Genomic DNA, 20,888 nt, shown 5'->3' on the forward strand with positions numbered 1-20,888 from the left:
TGAAGGGTGATGAAATTCTGAGGTGTAGTTTGAAGAGGTATGAGAGAGCCTGGGAAAGCAGCTGATAGTTCTTCTCAATGAGAAAAGCTGAAAGATCACATGCTAAGCATTACCTTACTTGATCTTTTCCAACTCTTCCTCATTAGCATTGTCTGTAAATGAAATAAAGCATTTTCATTATCTTATCACTCAAGCACAGGTCAGGGCAGCCAATTGTTTTTTGGAGGGAGCTTAACATTTAAACAGCAAATGGTTTCCAGCAACAATTACACAAGACAAAAATTGTTTTTTCTGGTACACACAGCTAGAAGAAGCACCTTTAACATTCAAGCAGTCTTTCTGGTAAGAGTTCATTTGCTTTATCCTTTTGTACAAAGGAATGGGACAGTATATTTTAAGTAGAATGGAAAATTTGAAATATCTTATTGACAGGAAAAAAATGCACTGTATCTCCCAGTTAGCAATTGTTCCTTTTGGTAGTGGAGGCTGAGGATGTATCATGACTTTACTGGGTATATAATAATTTTCCTCTTTAAACACATTCAAAGTCTGGTGCAGTGATGGCGTCTTAGATTTGTGTCTGCTTCCAGTTAGTCTGTAATTACATCAGGGTTTTCAAATGCTTTCAACTGAGAAAGAGTGCTGCGTATTGTGATGGTTATTAGTGGATCTTCCTGCTAAATGTTTAGCCACTTCAGATCCTTTAACGTTTTTTCATGTCATAGTAAGAGGTGTTATGACTTCAAGTTTTCATTAAGTTTCATGGAAATTCGTGATGAGTGCCCAAGATCATTGGTCTCTCGCATAAAGTAACTCATAAAAATACAATGACTTTTAATTTCCTCTCCATTTAAAAAGAAAAATTCTCGATGAACATTGAGGTATTAACTTCTGGATAACCTCCTTACCCTTGGCTTTATCATTACCTTTAAGGCAGATGCAGTAGGGACTAGGGAATATTTGGAGCAAAGAATACAGTTAATAGAAATGTTAGCTGTATTTGTATATCAAGGAAGAGCACTGGTGTCTTTTAAGAACTCTATCTCCTTCAGCAAAATTCACTGTAAAGCAAGACCATTTCAGAAACTACTCACAAGTTACAAAAATACAAAAAGGGAAAGATTTAAATTACAAAAATACAAAAAGGGAAAGATTTTAATATAAGATTAAGTCATTTAGAAGGCAACCTTTGGCTTAAACCAAGACAAAGGAATTCTGTAGAAGTTCTAGCATAGGAAATGAGAAAAATCATAAAATTGTCAAAGATAAGGATATATTCCTCTTTCACGTAGACAGTGGTTTATGGATTATATTCTCTCTATATACACTCTGAGTTAAATATTAACCAAAATATGGAAGACAAATAAATTTCCCAAGTTTACAATAGTTCCCTATTTTTTTCAAATGGAGTAATGAACTGCAAAGTATTATATTTGTTCTAATTACTAATGTCCAAATTATTCTGAAGCAACAAACTCCACCATTGGGTTGTGGAGATGGATGTTTAATAGATGTTTGTTGCTGATGACAAATGAGTTATTGTCTGGGTCATCAGCACCACGATCATCACCACCACCACCACCACCACATTCTCCTCACCATTAAAGTCAATTGAACGTGAAATACTTTCGTGGAATGCCAAGTTTATCAAAACTGTCTCAGTTAGGAGTCATACTATACATGTTCAACTTTCTCAGAAAGAGTTTCAATGAACAAAGAATGGTAATTCCTAGGGACAAGTTCTTGAGTCAAATCAGGTGAGAATAATTAACATAAGTAAATAAAAAACTAAAATTTCTTACCTCGTGGCCATTTGTCATCATCAACTAGTCTCTAAGAATCTTACAAAGTTCCATTTTGTAAGAAATGCTGTCCTATGAAAAAATGGCTAAGAACACGAGAAGAGTTGAACCTCAGGGCAACACTCAGTGTTACACAGATTCACTACTCCTGGCAAGGCTACATGCCCTGACTCATAAGCACTGTGTGCAATTAACCTTTTATATGTAAAGCTAACTACAGGTTTGGTATTTTACAAAGTCAGTTTTACCAATAAGCTGCATGGTATTATTTTTCAGATTGGGATACTGATACAAACAAAAGGCGATTAATTTCCCCAAGTGTAAATAGAAAGATTGGGCAGTTACAGGGACTAATTCCTTATTTTCTGATTCAATCTCTAGAGTTCAATTATAAATCTAATGACTCTCAAAATGGCCCTGGATTTTATAAGAAAATTTCTGCTTCTTGAGCCAATCCAACCAGCTAACCAATGGGTTTAAGTATCTCAGTCCCAATTCTTTTTTATTTTTTAGATGGTTGGGTGAAGGTAGATTCAATAAAACTGAAAACAGCAGAAACGTTTTTAAAAAAGTGAATTTAACAGACATACTATCAATATTAACATTGTTACCTTCGCTAACTGTGAGACATGTTAGAGAAGAAAGATTGGGGAATGTTAAAGATAGGAGATGAAGCAAATTCTAGAAAAATAAAATTTAGTTTTTGCTCTTTGATCTTAACTTCAGCTGAGAAACATATGAATTTGTTTTTGAAAGTGCCATTATCTAATATTATAGTACAATTCAAACTCTTTATTAGCAACTCAACCTCTTTGAAGCCCAATAAAAGGTGTAAGTACATTAAAATATGACTCTGAGAGTTGCAGAATCTTTTGTGTTTTCAGAAGTTTCCCATTCTCAACCCATTTTTTGTTTTTATCTTTTGTTGCAGTGATTTTTTTAAGGCAATTACATGGCTATTATAGATATAAAAAAATCATGAAATGGCTAGATATTATGTTACCTACATATTATAAAACACATGTATTGTATGTTTATAGACGGATTTTCCCCAAATGGTAGGTTATGAAATAATTCAGAAAATTTTCAAAAATAAACTACCAAGAAAAATAAATTCACTAAAGATCAACTAAGGTTAATTCATATGTTTCTTAAAATTTTCTACTTTTTAGCTTTAGCCAATCTGTAGGTCTATGTTATCTAAGAGTGTGTAACACAAATTAACTCACTTTTATTCCACAAATTCGCCAATGAAGAAAGTTGTGGATTGAACTCTGCTAGAAAAAGAGCCAGAAAGAACTCAAACACACAATCAGACCAAAATACCATATACAGGACACACATGTATGTCCTGCATTCAAAACAGAATGACAGTTGTGCCATGCAAGTCATAAGCATGCCCCCAGGAAGACTTTGGTTTTTCACACACACAACACTGACAATTAAAACACACACACACACACACACACATACACATATATATATGTGTGTGTGTATATATATATATACACACACACGAACATATACACAAACATACATATATGTATCTGTTCACAACTGGGATTTTTTACAAAAGAATCATGACTCAATGGAGAAGATTTTAACATAAGTAACCATGAAATACTTTTGTTATGACTCATGTTTATTTCTTAATTAGCTATAATTAGATATTGCATGTTTGACAGGCTTTAGTAAATACAGTAGGCTGATAAGGTTTTCAACTTGTTCTTCATTTTTACTGAGTTCCAGAAGGAGAACTGTTCTCACAAGAAGAAATTTCTCCTGTTCACACAAGGAGAAATCATCGCAACCACGTGATTCATGAAACGTAATGTCAGTATTAATAGTGTATTAAACACGGGCATGATAATTGATTTAGAACTCTGAGCACTTTGTGATGCTAAGTCCTCTGTTTTCAGTTACTCATTTCTTCCCACTTTTGATAGGATTTTAATATTAATGTTCTATTTCCTGATGGTTAGGATTTATTTGTCAATGGCTCTTGAAACTCATACTATCCATTCTCCATGTGAATCCATATAAAATATTTAGGTAAGTTTTATAAACACAGGCATAAGGATAAACATGTGCTTTTTGAACTAAGGCTTGAGTTCCAAAAGCTTAAAATAGATCATTTCTGAGCTAATAATCAAAGAGAACAGAACTCATAATTTTGCTGTGAGAAGGTCAATGCAAAATCATCCTCTATTCCTTCCCTATGCATCATTCTGAATATTAAATGGAATTATGAAGCATTTAGTAAACTGATTCTGGTTTGCTGCATTGTGCATTTGAATTTCTCTAAATAAGATCTATTGTTAGGTAATTTGTGAAAGTTCAGCATGTCATTTTCATTGCAGCAATACAATATATATTTCAGGCATATTAAATATTTAATTTGAAGGTACACTGGATAATTGAGTTGCTTTTAACCAAGAAATTTCTAATGTATTCCAGGTAAACATATTTAGCCAATGCTAGGCATGTTACCAAATGAAGAAAATACAGTGATGTGCTTCTAATTCACTGTCATCATTAGAAATCTCGAGACGAGCAGTGTAGATTGATTTTAATCAGATTATCATTAATATAAAATTTAAGAGTTCCAAAGAAACATTAAATCATTATTTCCAATATTGTTTGTGACAACCTCAGGGATTTGAATATTGAAGGAAGAAACTTAAAATACTTTCCCTTGAACCTTTGAGGCATTCTATCAAATCCTCCTTGAGATTCATCTATAGCCTACTGAAAATCAACCAGGTACAGAGAGCTGGACTAGGTCCTAAGAGGACTCATCGTAAGAAAGGTAAGCAGAAACAGTAATTTTAAATATCTGTTAATACTTATAAATTATTATTTCTTAAACCAGGAGGGACAGACTATAGGATGGAGGCAAGGTGAAGTACAGTATGAAGAAGTATATTTTAGGTAGGAAAAGGCATGCTGGAGAAAGCTTGGACTTGAGAGGAGGTGAGCTGTGTAGGAGTTTATATTTTGCTGGGACAAAGGTTACAAGTGAGGGAATGTGTGTTCCCTTGTTGGAGACGATTAAAGCCTTCCTCAGGAGTTTCCATTTCCGTGTTAGAGAAATAGCCAGGGGTCACTGAACACTTAAAAGAAGAATAAAGAAGGAGTTAGCATCATGTATATAGGTGGCCAATAAGTGGTTTTATTCAACAGATGCCTACAAATGACATTTATTCAGAGGTTCAAAATCTCCCAACTAGGGTCGCTTACCAATTTTAGAGACAGTAATTAATAAACAGCTCTAGAACTTCTCTATATAGACTAAAATATACAAAAGGGGGGAAGTACTAATTCATGTGTCTTTGACAGAAATTTTCATCATGCAAAGCATATGCACAGAAGCTGCAAGCCCAGTCTAGGAATCAGACTAGCCAGGATATTGGAGATCCTAACAGAATTTCCTATAGGGGACCTTTCATGCTTCCTCCCCTGCCCCTAACCCAGCTGCTTCTCAATAACCAACTCCAAGCTCCCAGCTATCGGTCCATCTACAAGGAGGACCAGGTCCTCCAGGTCTCCCTTCTCTCTGCTTCTCGGGTATTGCTGAGGTCAAGAGGGGCTTTACCAGCCAGAGGCCGTCTGTGTCTTTTCTGAGGCACTGGGTGCTGATAAGCCACTTGCTTTTCTGGTGCAGAGGACAGAGCATCCAAAATGGGAAGGGAAAAAAGACATTGGTTTTCAGTTGCTGCAGCAGAAACAATCTAGTGCTATTTGGAGGTATAAAGTAAGGCAACAAATGAAAAATACTTGGCGGGAAAAGATTTCTTCCAAAAAACTAAGTTAGCAAAAGAGATCTGAATCAAGAAAATGGCATGAAGATTTCAGGAAGAATTCTTCATGTTAAGGGTGAATGTGGCTGGACAGATACAATAAGGAGAAAGGAAAATGAAGAAAAGATACTTAACAATACCAGGTTTCTGATATGTTAACAGTTTTGTATGCCCTACCTGCTTCCTTTCCTATTCATGTTTGATAAACCACTGATGATAAGTAACCAGGCACTGTCATATTCTAAAATGATTTTTCCTAATTAGAAAGAAATGGTGCCTAAATATGTTTGAGCAGCAATGGAGATGGAAGGATTTTTACAAGAATTGTTGAAGAAAAACTAATTTCTGAAACTACTCCATCTGTGCTATATTTCTGAGTAATTTAGAACAATTCAGCTGCTTCATCATAAAGTCTCTTGATACCAATTTGATCCCTTAAACCCTTAGTCTGATGTTCGAGTATTTACTAAATATTCTTTTAATGTAGAAAATCAGCAGACCCTTCATCATGAAGTCACCCAAATAACTAAAACAGTTGTATATATTTGGATCCTCAGTAATACTGCAAGTTTCGATGTTCTGGGGACACCTAAGATCTCAGGCATTTGGGTATTTTCATTTATGAAGTGTTGTCTTTCATTGAAGTAACAAAGCATCACCAAACAAGAATATTCTGTCACCAAGTTTTGTTGATTTCACCTGATAGATAAACTTTTTCATTTCCTTCCTTCTCTATGTAGGACAACTCTAATCCAAATCTCCATCATTTCCCACCAGAATTTTTAAAACAGCTTCCTAGTTGGTCTCCAAACATCCATTCTTACTCTTTCGTCTCTTTTCTACAGTGTAGCTACACAACAAAAGGCAAATACAATTATGCCACTTCCCATTTACAGACTTCTCAATGGCTCCCCGTTGCTCTTTGGGGAAAGATCACGGATTTTAACGTGGCTAACAGTCCTAACGCAGTCTGGGTGCCTCCCTTTCACTGTCATCATTCACTAGGATCTCCCACAGTCTGCTTCCACCCTTCTCTAAGCTCCAATACTCTTTCAGTTCTTGGAGTGCAGCTTGGTTTCCCTAGCTGTAGAGCCTTAGCCTGTGCTATTTCTTCTGCTTCAAATACCTCCTCTGTTTCTGTTTGTTTCCTTGTTTTTTGCTTTTATCAACTCCTATTTGCACTTCAGACCTCGTGTCTCATTTGACTTCTTTAGAGAATGCTGTTCCCATGACTAGAACAAATTCACCTCTATTTTCTCTACAGAAGCACGTCACTTCTCTTTCACGGCACTTAAAACAGCTGTCATTTTACATTTCCTTCTGGGATCATTTGATTTCTGAGCTCTCCACTGCATTTCAGTTCTACTGAATCCTAACGGTCTAGCATGTTGTCGCTGTTTTAGTTGCTAAGTTGTGCCTGACTCTTTAGCAACCCCACGGGCTGTAGTCTGCCAGGCTTCTCTGTCCGTGGGATTTCCCAGGCAAGAACACTGGAAGGGGTTGCCATTTCCTTTTCCAGGAGATCTTTCCAACCCAGGGATCAAACCTGTGTCTCCTGCATTGGCAGGCAGATTCTTTATCACTGAGCCAGCAGGGAGGCTCAAGGGTCTAGCATAGGATTTAGCTCGTAGTAGGCTCCTGATGAATACCAGGTTAATTTGAATAAAGGAATAAACTAATACTTATACTTTATTCCTGTGTATGGACTAGCCAGATAAACTCCTTGGTTTATACTGGGTGAAATATTATATTCTGAATTGGTGACTTTCAAAATGATGAGCTTTTATTTCTAAATGTTCGCTGTGAAAAAACGTCACCTACCCTTTCATTTGCCCGCACGAGACTATGCCTATGAAGATACATACATTCTTTCACCATGCTAAGTTCTCAATGTAGCTATTATTAGATAGCAATTGTTCAAAAAGAAAATTTTCTTCTTCACTGAATAAAGGATAAAGACTTAAATCATACTTAACAAATATTATATATGAATAGGTGTGCTCATTGTTTAATTTTTAGAAAGGATAGAGGAAAGTACACTGCAAAAGGTGAGTTTCTCAATGAGTTTAAAACACTTCCTCATCTGAAACTGTAACTCACTGTATTTACTTACAATCTAGGGGAAAATGCCACTAATATTAATACCTTTCCAGCAGAAAACATATACCAACTTTAATCATGCAACATTTTAAGACAGCAATACACACATTGCTGAAAAAATTTTTTAATTTGCCTAAAAATTATTGAATATGTCTACTCTTAAAATGCGTTACAATCAGAATTAATGAGAATAGCTCTTAGTACATGAAAGTACCCTGAGTCTAATACATAATCTTTGGTAAATTGCGGCAGAAAGTTTACTGGCAAGCATATCGATGCAGGTCAAACCTGCTTATATATATATTTTTTACCGTCACTTCAACAGTGCTGGGGTTTCTGTATCTCTTGTCAGTTTCTCATAGTAGCATGGTGTGCAAGGAAGTACAGACAGCCAAGGCTAGAAAATTGGTACTGCCAATATTGGAAGCCCACCAAGAAGATGAAAAGTACTCACTTATCATTCATCAAACAAATACCAGAAAGCAGCATTTCTATTGTAATTTCACCTCATTTTCCTTGTTATGGTACATTTGACAGTACAATCAAAACAGTAGGGTCTGGATTTCTCTAGGTGGAATTCAAAATATTCAGTTCACCAGTAAATATAATCCCTGAGTGAATACTACTGTTCGCTACAATATAACATGTCTGAAGTTGGAAAATAAAATTATGGTAAAAGATGCAAATGTGTCTCTTATTTACAGTAAGAGGTCCTGACCTAGAGAACAGAATAAGAAATTTGAATTCAAAAGACACGATACACCTAGACTGCTGATACACAAGATACCCATAGAAACAAAGAAAAGGCCAGACTTTCTTACGCTGCTTCTCTTTAATATTATCTCTGTGTTCAGAGAAGGCTCACAACATTCAAACAAGTGGGAGCAAGGAAGCTACAACCAGACTCTGCGGGAACTTACCACGTGTTCTCCTTCTTTAGGGGTAAGGACGACTGAGAGCAAAATGATTCCAAGATCATGGTCAGGATAATGGGGATCTTTCAGTGTTAAGGTCACATCCGTGGGCCTATGATATAAAATGTTAAGATATTGAGCATGCAGGAAACCAGCAGCAAAAGGCAATCTACTGAATGAGAAAAGATAGTTGCAAATGGTAACATCCAATAAGGGTTTAATACTCAAAATGTGTAAAGAACTCATATAATTGAATATCAAAAAACCCCAAGCAATTGGATTTAAAAATGGGCAGAGGACCTAAATAGACATGTCTGCAAGAAGGGACATGCACATGGCCAACAGACACATAAAACAATGCTCAAAAATCACTAATTATTAGGGAAATACAAATCAAAATACAATGAGATATCACTTCACACCTGTCAGAATGGCAATTACCAAAGAAGCAACAAATAACTGTTGGGGAGATTGTCAAGGGAAAGAAACACTTGTACACTGTTAGTGGAAATTTAAATTGGTGAGGCCACTATGGAAAATGGTATGGAGATTCCACAAATAATTATAAATAGAACTACCAGATGATCAAGCAGTTCCACTCCTGCCTGGGTATCTATCCAAAGAAAAGAAAAATGCTAATTGGAAGAGATACAGGTACCCCTATGTTTATTGCAGCATTGTTCACAATAGCCAAGGTATGGAAGCAACCAAAGTCTCCACCAACAGATGAATGGATGAATAAGATGTGGTATGCACACACAAAGGAATGCTACTTGGCCATAACAATAACAAAATCTTGCCATTTGCAACAGTATGGATGCACTCGGAGGGCATTAAGCTAAGTGAAATAAGTCACACAAAGACAAATACTACATGATTTCAGTTACATGCTGAATCTAAAACAAAGCAAAACAAATGAACAAACAAAACAAAACAGAAAGAGTCACAGATACACAGAACAAATGGTTGCCGGAAGCGAGGGAGCAGGGGAACAGATCAAATAGACCAAGGGGATTAAGATACATAAACTTCCAGTCATTAAATAAATACAGGGGATGTAATGTACAGCATAGAAAATATACTCAGCAATGTTGTAATCACTTGGTATGATGAAAGATGGTTACTACGTTTATTGGAATCATTTTGTAATGCCTATAAATGTCAAACCACAATGTTGTATACCTGAAACCTATATTGTATGTCAACTATGCTTCAATTAAAAAAATATATATATATAATATTTAAAAGGTTGTAAACAGTCATTAAATGAATAAGCCAAAGTATATCTTATATCAACAATTTATTATTTTTAAGAAGAAAATAATTTTGCCTTCCTTTAATTTCCTGGTATAGTTTTTGGTATTAAAATACCATCAACATATTAAGTTATCCAATAAAATCATGGGCCAAATGGATAACTGGATTCACACACCTAAGTTTCAGTCCTTCATGGGGTTCTAAAATGTCATGGAGTTATTGGAAAGGCCAAGAAAGTACAAGAAGGAAGTACTGAGAAAACTGTAAGGTACATCTCTATGAGCTCTTAAACACACAGAAAGCAATAGTAGCTATTTTCTACAAATTTGAGTCCAACAACTAAATGAGGGTCATTTATTGACCTCTACCTTCCTTTTAGTTCTTCAGAATTTTTTTTTAAACCAGGAGTATGATTTTTTAAAATTTATTTTTAATTGAAGGATAACTGCTTTACACGTTGTGTTGGTTTCTGCCGTACAACAACGTGAATCAGCTCTAAGTATATGTATATTCCCTCCCTTTTGAGCCTTCGTCCTACCCCCACCCACCCCACCCTTCTAGGTAGAGTATAATTAAAGTAAACAGATGAGTGGGAGAGGAGGAAAATATATAGTTTGCCCGATATACATTATAAACATACTTTAAAACAATGAATAGTGGTGGTTTAGTCGCTAAGATGTGTCTGACCCTTGTGACCCCATGGATTGTAGCCCGCCAGGCTTCTCTGTCCATGGGATTCTCCAGGCAAGAATAATGGATTGGCCACTTCCTTCTCCAGGAGATCTTCCCGACCCAGGGATTGAACCCAGGTCTCCTGCACTGCAGGCAGATTGTTTACTGACTGAGCTACTAATAACTAAAATAATGCTTCTATTTTTGGCTGTTTAAACCTATGCCTAAATACTGTTTAGGTTCAGAAATTCAAGGAAACCAACACTTAAAAGAGGTGATCAATACTCAGAAGGCTTCAGAATTAGAAAAGTATCTCTGCGAAAGAGATTATGAATTACTGGATATTACCCATAATAACTTTTGGAAAATAATGCAAAACATACCTTCAACTGACAATGTATAGGTAATATCTTGTTTCCATATTTTAATTAATACTGAAAAAAAGGGTTCATGTCCTCCATAAACCTAAGTGACTATAGAACATTTAGCATCAAACTTGAATCTTGAAATGCTGGCAAATTAAGAATGTTCCTTTGGTTGTTCAATCATTTATTCATTCAACTCACAAAACAGGAAATGAACACTGTACTAGGTTCTGGGTAAATATCAGAGGTTAAGACCAAATATAAGCTACTTGTCTTCATGGAGCTTAAGTTTTAGTGAATGATACAGCCAGATTCTAGTCTTGGGGAAAGGGCTTGATGGGAAAGGCGGTCCAAACAAAAACTTCCAATCCTGACTGCACTTCAGAATCAACTAGGAAGCTTTTAAAAAGAGCATGATTCTGAACTCTACCCATGATGACTCTGGTTCTGTAGATCCAGCCTGGAGTCTGGAAATCTATATATTTACAAATGTGCCCAAGCAATTTGGGGGAACCACAGCTACTTTCCAATGCTAAGATTTTACAATCCTAGGCTACTCTTTCACATGATTCTTAATTCACTGATTCAAGGAATGATGCTGTGAGAAATTTGGATGGTTTTTTGATGTTAGAGGTTTTAACTGAAGCATAAGGAACCAAGCAAACAGTTAATATACATAAATTATAAGAGCTGTGATGCAAATTGTTCCAACATTAATTTTAGTTATAACTAATCATGGTTTGAGAGTAACAACTTGATCCTTTTAACAAATGCACATTCATCACTATATTATATATGTGTATAATACATATTTGTACATACACACATATTATATACACATATGTATACACACATGTCTTTACATGGGGTTACAATTTTATTTGGATCATTTTCCTATAATAATGATTACATTAAAAAATTAACCGCAAAATCTTAATTACATTTCTATAATGATTACATGATAAAGATTTAAGAATATTTGCAATTGCTTTATGATGATTATCGTTTTCTTCAAAAACAATGGCACCCCACTCCAGTACTCTTGCCTGGAAAGTCCCATGGATGGAGGAGCCTGGTAGGCTGCAATCCATGGGATCGCTAAGAGTTGGACGCAACTGAGCGAGTTCACTTTCACTTTTCAAAAACAATACCTTAATGCATTATACAGCAGCCTAAGTATTTATTTGGCTGCTATTGCTATCCATCTGCCTATACCCAAAAGCTGCTGATTTATGTACACAGAATGCAATGACATACATGAATATGTGATGTTTTTAAAGTGGTAACGTAATGTTTAATTTGTTGGGAGGGGAAGGAATAGTCCACTAAATGCATAAAATAATGAATGTGGCAAAGTAAACATCAAATGCTTGTGTATAATCTTTGAATTTCTTTTTTAACCATCCCCATTTATTTCTAGTTAAAATATTTTTCAGCAATAATTTATATTTAAGAGCAAAAAAGAGAAGATTTTGCTTTATGTTAGTAATTTGCAGATCATTATTCAGGGTCTAGGGAGAAAATAACTGTGGCTTTTGGAGAGGAGTAGCACAGCCCATTCTAGCTGGAGGTGTTTCATGATAATTGACCACATACAACACCTCCAAGGACAGGCATGGGGAGGCGGAGAGCCAGCCACCACTCTGAGTAAATTGAGTAATGGCCTGCGCTAGATTCTGGGGTAGAATGAAGGACATGTAGGAAGTAAGGAAAAGGCTGATCTTTTGTTCAGTGTGAGGCACAAATGACATTGAAAGACCAATTAGCTGCCATCATGCTCAGACTGTAACACATAAGGGTTCTACTATTTATTTCATTTACATGTAAAGTACAAAGTAGTGATCTGGCCCACTGCTCTGCTTTCCTGCTTTCCACTATTCCTCCTATATGATATATACGATCATCTAAAACATCTCTAAAACCACTAAAGATGAGTTCACAGCTTCCTTTGCAACCCATTTCAACACTACTTTAGACCTTTGAAAATCTACTTTTTCTTCTGTGGTGGTGTTTTAGTCTCTAGATTGTGTCTGAGTCTTGCGACCCCATGGACTGTAGCCCACCAGGGTCCTCTGCCCATGGGATTCTCCAGGCAAGATACTGGAGTGGGTTACCATTTCCTTCTCCAGGGGATCTTCCCAACCCAGGAATCAAACCTAGGTCTCCTGCACTGCAGGCAGATGTTTTACCGATGGAGCTAGGACACGTGGTATATTAATCAATACCAATCAATATCAAATGGTAGCTTCATTTTTAAATTAATGATTATGATTAACATGTATAATCTTCTTCACACCTCACTACAACCACACCAGCAATGTGAGAGCAAAGAATGTGTCAGTCTAGATTCCTGGTTCTCGGCACATTCTGGAAAACAAAGTAGGTGTCTTAAGAATTTTTTTGCTGAATAGTTGTTGCCAATGAGATAGTGTGGGAAGATGCTATTATTTCCACTGAGTAAGTGAGAAAGATATACTTGACAAAGGCTGGCTAGCATGAAGACTCACAACCATGCTTGACAGAACAGCAACTAGAACCCAGATCTGTTGACATTTTCTGTTGCAAAGGTCTAGCTTCACAACAAGGTATAGTGATTACAACAGTGCAAAAGTTACCTGTTTAACTCCAATTGTGTGAGATCCAGAAAGGCTGAGCCCATAAAGTCATCCTGCAGTCCAAAGTCATAGTCAAACACCTAGGGAGCCAAAGACACAGACATTATTATGAACAATTCTAGTCTAAGCCTTAAATGAAAACACCTTCATTATAAAATAGTTTTTCTATGTCACCAAAGTCAATACAATTTCCTCAGATTTATTTCTAAAATTTTGTTTTTATGTTTTGAAATGCTAAGGTCTCACAAAACATTAAAACATTAAATTCCATTTAATTTTGTAACTAAATAACTGATTTAAAATAAAATAGTATTTTACAGAAGAAGAATAACAAAATCAAATAAAATATAGTAAATTTTCAAAAATGTGGGAACCACAGGATAAGAATATTTACTCCTCATTATAGAAGGTGTATTAGTGTTACTGAAAGGTAAACTGAGTTGGTATGAATTCAACAAATATGTCTTTCATAATGGGCTGTAGGTGATGAAGACAGGACTCCAATTTCTGTATTTTTTTCAGGTCATTGAAGACATATTCTCTGACATTCTAGGACAACATTGTTTTAAACATATACAGTAAGTAAACACTAAGATATTATGACTATAGCACTTTATAAATTTATACTATGCTTAAATTTTTATTGATACAAGCAATTATTCAGGGATAATATTAATGTATCTAATAACAATAAATAGAAAAAGAAAAGGTTGTATTTCTTCTGTCAAAATCATGTGTCTCTTTTGTACCTTTCATGGTTCACGTTCATACTATGATGAACAAGACAAGCAATGTGCTTAACCTTCTGGATCCTACGTTTCACATCTGGGAGTGTCAATAAAAACCTGAATAGATATGTTGAGTTCTTCCAGGAGCACCATGGAGACAAAAGCATAAGGGAGTATGTTGGGAGCTGATACTTTATATGGGAGTCCAGGAAGGCCTCTCGGAGGAAGTGTGTTTGTGTAGAGCCTGCAATGATGAGAAGGATTAAGCAACTAGAATGGGAAGTGATTAGCATGTTCAAGAATCAGCCAGTAGCCAGCGGGGCTGAAGCAAATTGAGAAAGATGGAGGCTGGAGGGAAGATGGGCAGAGAACGCAGAGCTAGATCAGACAGGGCCATTTTCAAAGAACTCTAAATAAATGAGAGCTGGCTAATTTCCATCCATTTAAACATTTTCCTGGGCTTCCCTGGTGGCTCAGATGGTAAAGAATCTGCCTGCAATGCAGGAGACCCAGGTCTGATCCCTGAAGAAGGAAAGGCAACCCACCCCAGTATCCTTGCCTGGAGAATCCCATGGACAGAAGAGCCTGGTGGGCTACAGTTCATGGGGTTGCAGAGTCAGGCATGACTGAGCAACTAACACACACAAACATTTTCTTACTCACAAAATTCCTCAGCCAACATTGATTAAATACTTATTATGTGCCAGACAATGTGCGAGGCACTCAGTAAACTGTGGTGAATTGTCAATGCTTATAGTTTAGTGAGAGAGACAGATGATATTTAAGGAAGTGCCTAGGTGTTACAATCACTAATTTTAATAACTGTTGTAAAGACAAGAACAGGGTACAAAATAGGAAAAAAAGTACATTGGAGATCAGGGAAAGCTTTGAAGACTGAAAAAATGCTGGTAGATGAAGTTTAGAGCTGTGTGCCTGACCTTTTCAAATGGAAAATCACTGTATTGCACACTATAAATGAGCATGAACATGTAAGTCTGCTCTTAAAAGGATGAGCCAGACCACTGCACTCTCCAGGCTTTGAGGATCCACTGGTCAGCGCTGTTCTGCCCAATTCCTGACACACTAGCTAGAAAGCTCTAGGCAGAGGAATAGTATATACAGAAATCCTGCATCAGCTACTTTTTCTTTCCCTCTAGTAATATATGTATACCGCAATTCAAACAAACTTAACGTGTAGAACATTGATATTTAAACAAAAAATACATACTTTGCATTACAAAGGGATTCTCAAATTGGAAGAGTCACAAGGGATTTATTTAAGTTATAAGCTCCTCTAATGCCTTTTAAATTATTCAATTTATAGTCATTTGATTTACATACAACCTTTCAGGAGTACATTTGTTGTAGAAAGCGCAGCACTCCCTCAATAAATATTCTCCTTGATCAATTACACTTCTGAGCTTTAGCCATCCGCTCAGTGGCATATCTTATGCAACTGACACCTTGGTATGTGCAAACGGCTGCAGTAGTTTATTTTACAACATAAAATTTACACCAAAATTAGAGAAATCTCTCTTGTGCAATCTCTTCTAATTGTATCAGCCTAAGGATTAAAATCCTGGGGAGACTACAGCAACCTATAACCCATGAGAACACCTGGGGAACATCTACACATATAATGTGGAAAGCTGCGAATCCAGTGACTTGATCAGTATAGACAGCTCAGATGGGTGATTCAACATTCAAACTCTGTTTAGTCTCATGGGGAGGGTCTATTCAACCATCCTAATGCTAGATGTTTACATTAGTTCTCAATTCCTATTAATCAGCAAAGGCATTAACATGGGGAAGAATGCAAACACCAGAATCCATTCGTTAATGAAACGGTTAGCAATGAAATTTGCAGACAAGCTCTACAAAGTATTTGTCAGTTTATGTCAGTTTATTGCTCTAGGTGAAATGTCAGAAAATACAGAGCATAGGAGAGAGATGAAATAAGAAAATTACTCCCAATGCAATAAGCACAGTTAATGACGGTTAATGTTTATCCAACATTTACCATGTATAAGGCACTGCCTTAAACACATCATATAGATTTTTATTAATAAATTTCACTCTTTACAACTCAGTGTAAAAAGCATTGCTTCCATTTGTCAGATAAGGAATCCAAAGCTTCAAATATTTATTTTAATTGCCCCCAAATGCCAGGACTAGGAAGAAGTCGGAGTCACCTCTTGTAATGGATTTCAGACACAGAACATCTTTAAATTGAACAAATATAATTTGGGCACCCACTCTGGGTAAAGCACTGGGAATTCAAATGTGAACAGTTTATAAGGGATCCTTGCTTTCACAGACCCTCTGCTCCATGAGTTGGAAACATTAGGTAATACTAGGTAGAAGCTGATTGGGACTGAGTAACACCTCTCTTCATTCTCAAGCGAGTTCAGAACAAGAAATGCTTTATTCTGATCAATGAGTTTATTTATCATCTTGATTCAATTGTTTTCTATGGAAACTGGATTAGGAAATGCATCGGTTAAAATGTTTTTGGGTACAAGTAACAGAAAACTCAACTCACACTGGCTTCAATAGCAATGGCAGTGTATTAGCGTAAATGAATGAAATGTTGATAGGTAATTATGACTTCAGGGGAGTTTATATTCAGGGTAGTTCAAATGATTCATACATTGATTCATTCATTTACTTGGAAAACATTTGATGGGCACCTGCAATGTGCCAAATACTGCTTAAGGCACTAGAAATACAGCAGTGAAGAAAATAAAAGGAGGGATCCTTAATATACGATGGGCTGCAGACAATAAAAACTGTGTTAGGTGGTGGGAAGTGCCACAGAGAAAAATACTGGAGGGAACAGGAGTGACGGGAACTATTTTATGTAAGATGCTTAGAAAGACAGTGAGAGAGAGTGGCATGTGAGTGAAGCGAGAAGACATAATGGGAATAGGAAACGGAAAGGTACTCAGCTCACATAGGTACCCAGGTACCCTTGGCCCAAGATAGAAGATGCTACCCATACAAGTACGTCTATGATGCATTTCACACCTAGGCAGTTTCAAAACAACCATTTCACTATAAAAGAATAATTAAACTTCAAGTCATAAAACTGACATTATAAGATAAATAAAACCTAACTGTGGCCATTGCAACTGGTTATCTCTAATGGAAAACGGAAGCTATGCTGCTTAATTGCTGGGAGGACTTCAGCAAACCCTTCATCTCTGGGAGCCTCATTTACCTGTAAAATGGAGGTGAGAAGAGTTACTCACAGGGTTATTGAAAGGATTACATGAGACAATGTAGGTCTGGCAATTAGCACTGCTGCTGCTGCTGCTGCTGCGTCACTTCAGTCCTGTCCAACTCTGTGTGACCCCATAGACGGCAGCCCACCAGGCTCACCCATCCCTGGGATTCTCCAGGCAGGAACACTGGAGTGGGCTGCCATTTCTTCCTCCAATGCATGAAAGTGAAAAGTGAAAGTGAAGTCGCTCAGTTGTGTCCGACTCTTAGTGACCCCATGGACTGCAGCCCACCGGGCTCCTCCGCCCATGGGACTTTCCAGGCAAGAGTATTGTGCTCTGTAAATGGTAGTTAGTAATATGATGAAGCTGTGACTGCAGATTCCATCTTTCTAAGACTCAATAACTTCACATGGTCTTTATCCATAAGTTAAAAACAAAACACCTCACCTGCCTCTTGAGAAATCTGTATGCAGGTCAGGAAGCAACAGTTAGAACTGGACATGGAACAACAGACTGGTTCCAAATAGGAAAAGGAGTACGTTAAGGCTGTATATTGTCACCCTGCTTATTTAACTTATATGCAGAGTACATCACGAGAAACGCTGGGCTGGAGGAAGCACAAGCTGGAATCAAGATTGCCGGGAGAAATACCAATAACCTCAGATATGCAGATGACACCACCCTTATGGCAGAAAGTGAAGAACTAAAGAGGCTCTTGATGAAAGTGAAAGAGGAGAGTGAAAAAGTTGGCTTAAAGCTCAACATTCAGAAAACGAAGATCATGGCATCTGGTCCCATCACTTCATGGCAGATAGATGGGGAAACAGTAGAAACAATGGCTGACTCTCTTTTTCTGGGCTCCAAAATCACTGCAGATGGTGACTGCAGCCATGAAATTAAAAGATGCTTACTCCTTGGAAGGAAAGTTATGACCAACCTAGACAGCATCTTAAAAAGCAGAGACATTACTTTGCCAACAAAGGTCCATCTAGTGAAGGCTATGGTTTTTCCAGTGGTCATGTATGGATGTGAGAGTTGGACTATAAAGAAAGCTGAGCGCCGAAGAATTGATGCTTTTGAACTGTGGTGTTGGAGAAGACTCTTGAGAGTCCCTTGGACTGCAAGGAGATCCAACCAGTCCATCCTAAGGGAGATCAGTCCTGGGTGTTCATTGGAAGGACTGATGTTGAAGCTGAAACTCCAGTCCTTTGGCCATCTGACGCAAAGAGCTGACTCATTGGAAAAGACCCTGATGCTGGGAAAGATTGAGGGCAGAAGGAGAAGGGGATGACAGAGGCTGAGATGGTTGGATGGCATCATCGACTCGATGGACATGGGTTTGGGTGGACTCCGGGAGTTGGTGATGGACAGGGTGGCCTGGCGTGCTGCGGTTCATGGGGTCGCAAAGAGTCGGACACGACTGAGAGACTGAACTGAACAGCCATGTTTTTCTTTACTATTTACTTTTTGTCTAAAACAATTGAGATTCTTGATTCATGCACTTAGGAAATATTTTTGAACCATTCAAGACAAAGCATGTAAGATAATACAAACATCTAACTCTGAAATAATTTTGTTTGGGTCCTCTACTGTTTATGGTTGTGAAATATTTCCATTCCAACTATTCAGGTGTTTCCATTCAAATGTCTAGAAAAGTGTCTCCCTCCTCAAACATTACATCACAGAAACAGAATACATTTTGTTTCTATACAAAGAAATACATTTTTAGACCCTCTGCTCCATGAGTTGGAAACATTAGGTAATATTAGATAGCAGCTGATTGGGACTGAGTAATACCCCTTTTCATTCTCAAGTGAGTTCAGAACAAGAAATGCCTTATTCTGATCAAGTTTATTTATCTATACATTTAAAATTTTAAATTCTATTGATACAGTTTAAATTTATTTATCTATACATTTAAATATTCTATACATAGCAATACATTTTCAGAAACAGAAGCATGGACTCCAACTCAGAGGTCCTGAATCTGAACCTTTAGGGGAGGGACTTAGATCCCTAGATTCTTTAAAATTTTAGGGATAATTCTTATGTACAGTCAGGATTGAAGGTCACTGGTTTATGACACGACATTCTTTTAGGGCCCTTAAAACTTACTAAGAAATAATTTGGGACAAGACAGTTATATGGTCCTTAGCTTGATCCATGCTTTGAGCTGTGCTGTGCTCAAAGTGGTAAAAACACAAACAGCCCTTGCGTTTTCTCTCCCAGCTTCTTTGCTCCCAGCGCGTCATTAACCAGGCCTTGTGGTCTCTAAGCAGTGTCACTGTGTCTATTTTCAGCACGTATATGTATATATTCTTGCTTTCTCAAGCCAAAATTTTTTGCCACCAATTTTTCTGTGTACTTCAGATTTTTGTTTGCTTTTGAGCCTATCATAATATTCATTTTGAAATACACATTCAACATCTGGATTTCTACATAAATGAATCCTCGTTCTCGAACACAAAGGAACCGCAGAGGGACTAAGCCTTATTTAATGTAATGCCTGGCTGCTCATTTGCGACCCTTTTAAAGAGTGGCGCTCCACATGGTTCCGTCGTAGGGGAATTTCCCATTAAACAGACAGGTCCTAGAAATTAATCCCTTTCTTCCATAACTTTTCTTTTAAGGGACATTAAACGAGATGCCAGCAATCTGGTGCTTTCCTTATTAACTCTGCTCTCCTTTCTTATCCATTTCCTTTATGGTTACAGATGCTCTAACTTATTTCTTCTAAACTTCCCTACAAAAAAAAACTTCCTTACATCCCACTTCTCTTTTCCAAAATTTCTTTTTGATCCCTTATCCCAGCTATGTATTGTAAGGGTATTTTTCTCATGTAGACATTTCTTTCTCTCTAACATTTCTGACCATCGAGGTCTTCCCTTCAGTGGGGGGAGCGTTGGCCATGAATACGCAGGTCATCATATATTGATTGCTAAAAGAGAGTAAACTAATTCTGTGCAACAGATTTCCTTTAACCAACGTCCACTTGAGACAGTTTCTTATGCAAATACAGGTTTATTTCTTATGCAAATATAGGTCTGTTCGCCCCATAATGACTTCTAGAAATTTATTAACTCTATACTTGGAGATTCTCTTGTCATCGACTTTAAACACTGCCCTGCTAGAATTTTAATAGCATCTTGATTCTTTTTCCCTGTTTGTGGAAAAGAGAAATGACTGGAATCAACACAAGTGAAGATGTGAGGGGGAGAAGGCAGTGCAGAGATTGTTGAAGAAGGGCTCCTGTGAGATTTGGGGTTAGTGTGAGAAAAAGGTGGGGCACGTGATGTGGTCAAAGTAGAAAAAGGTTTGGCCACTGGATGGATAGTCAGAACATAGGAGCCAAAAAGAAAATAAGTATCCAGAGATATGAATTAAAGGGAAGTCAGTTATTTTTTCCTTATT

General features: G+C 37.1%; 1 protein-coding gene across 1 annotated transcript in view; it reads right to left on the reverse strand.

Moving 5' to 3' along the window:
* MCTP1 (multiple C2 and transmembrane domain containing 1) overlaps nt 1–20,888 on the reverse strand; it is a 557,082-nt gene that overhangs the window by 233,638 nt on the left and 302,556 nt on the right. Inside the window, exons 4-6 of the mRNA XM_052642765.1 lie at nt 13,526–13,605; nt 8,623–8,728; nt 114–152 (exon numbers count right to left, since the gene is read on the reverse strand). Coding sequence (XP_052498725.1) covers nt 114–152; nt 8,623–8,728; nt 13,526–13,605 — 225 coding nt within the window. The remainder of the gene's footprint in view (nt 1–113; nt 153–8,622; nt 8,729–13,525; nt 13,606–20,888) is intronic.

The sequence above is a fragment of the Budorcas taxicolor genome, chromosome 7 (genome assembly GCF_023091745.1).
Source record: "Budorcas taxicolor isolate Tak-1 chromosome 7, Takin1.1, whole genome shotgun sequence".
NCBI lineage: Eukaryota > Metazoa > Chordata > Mammalia > Artiodactyla > Bovidae > Budorcas > Budorcas taxicolor.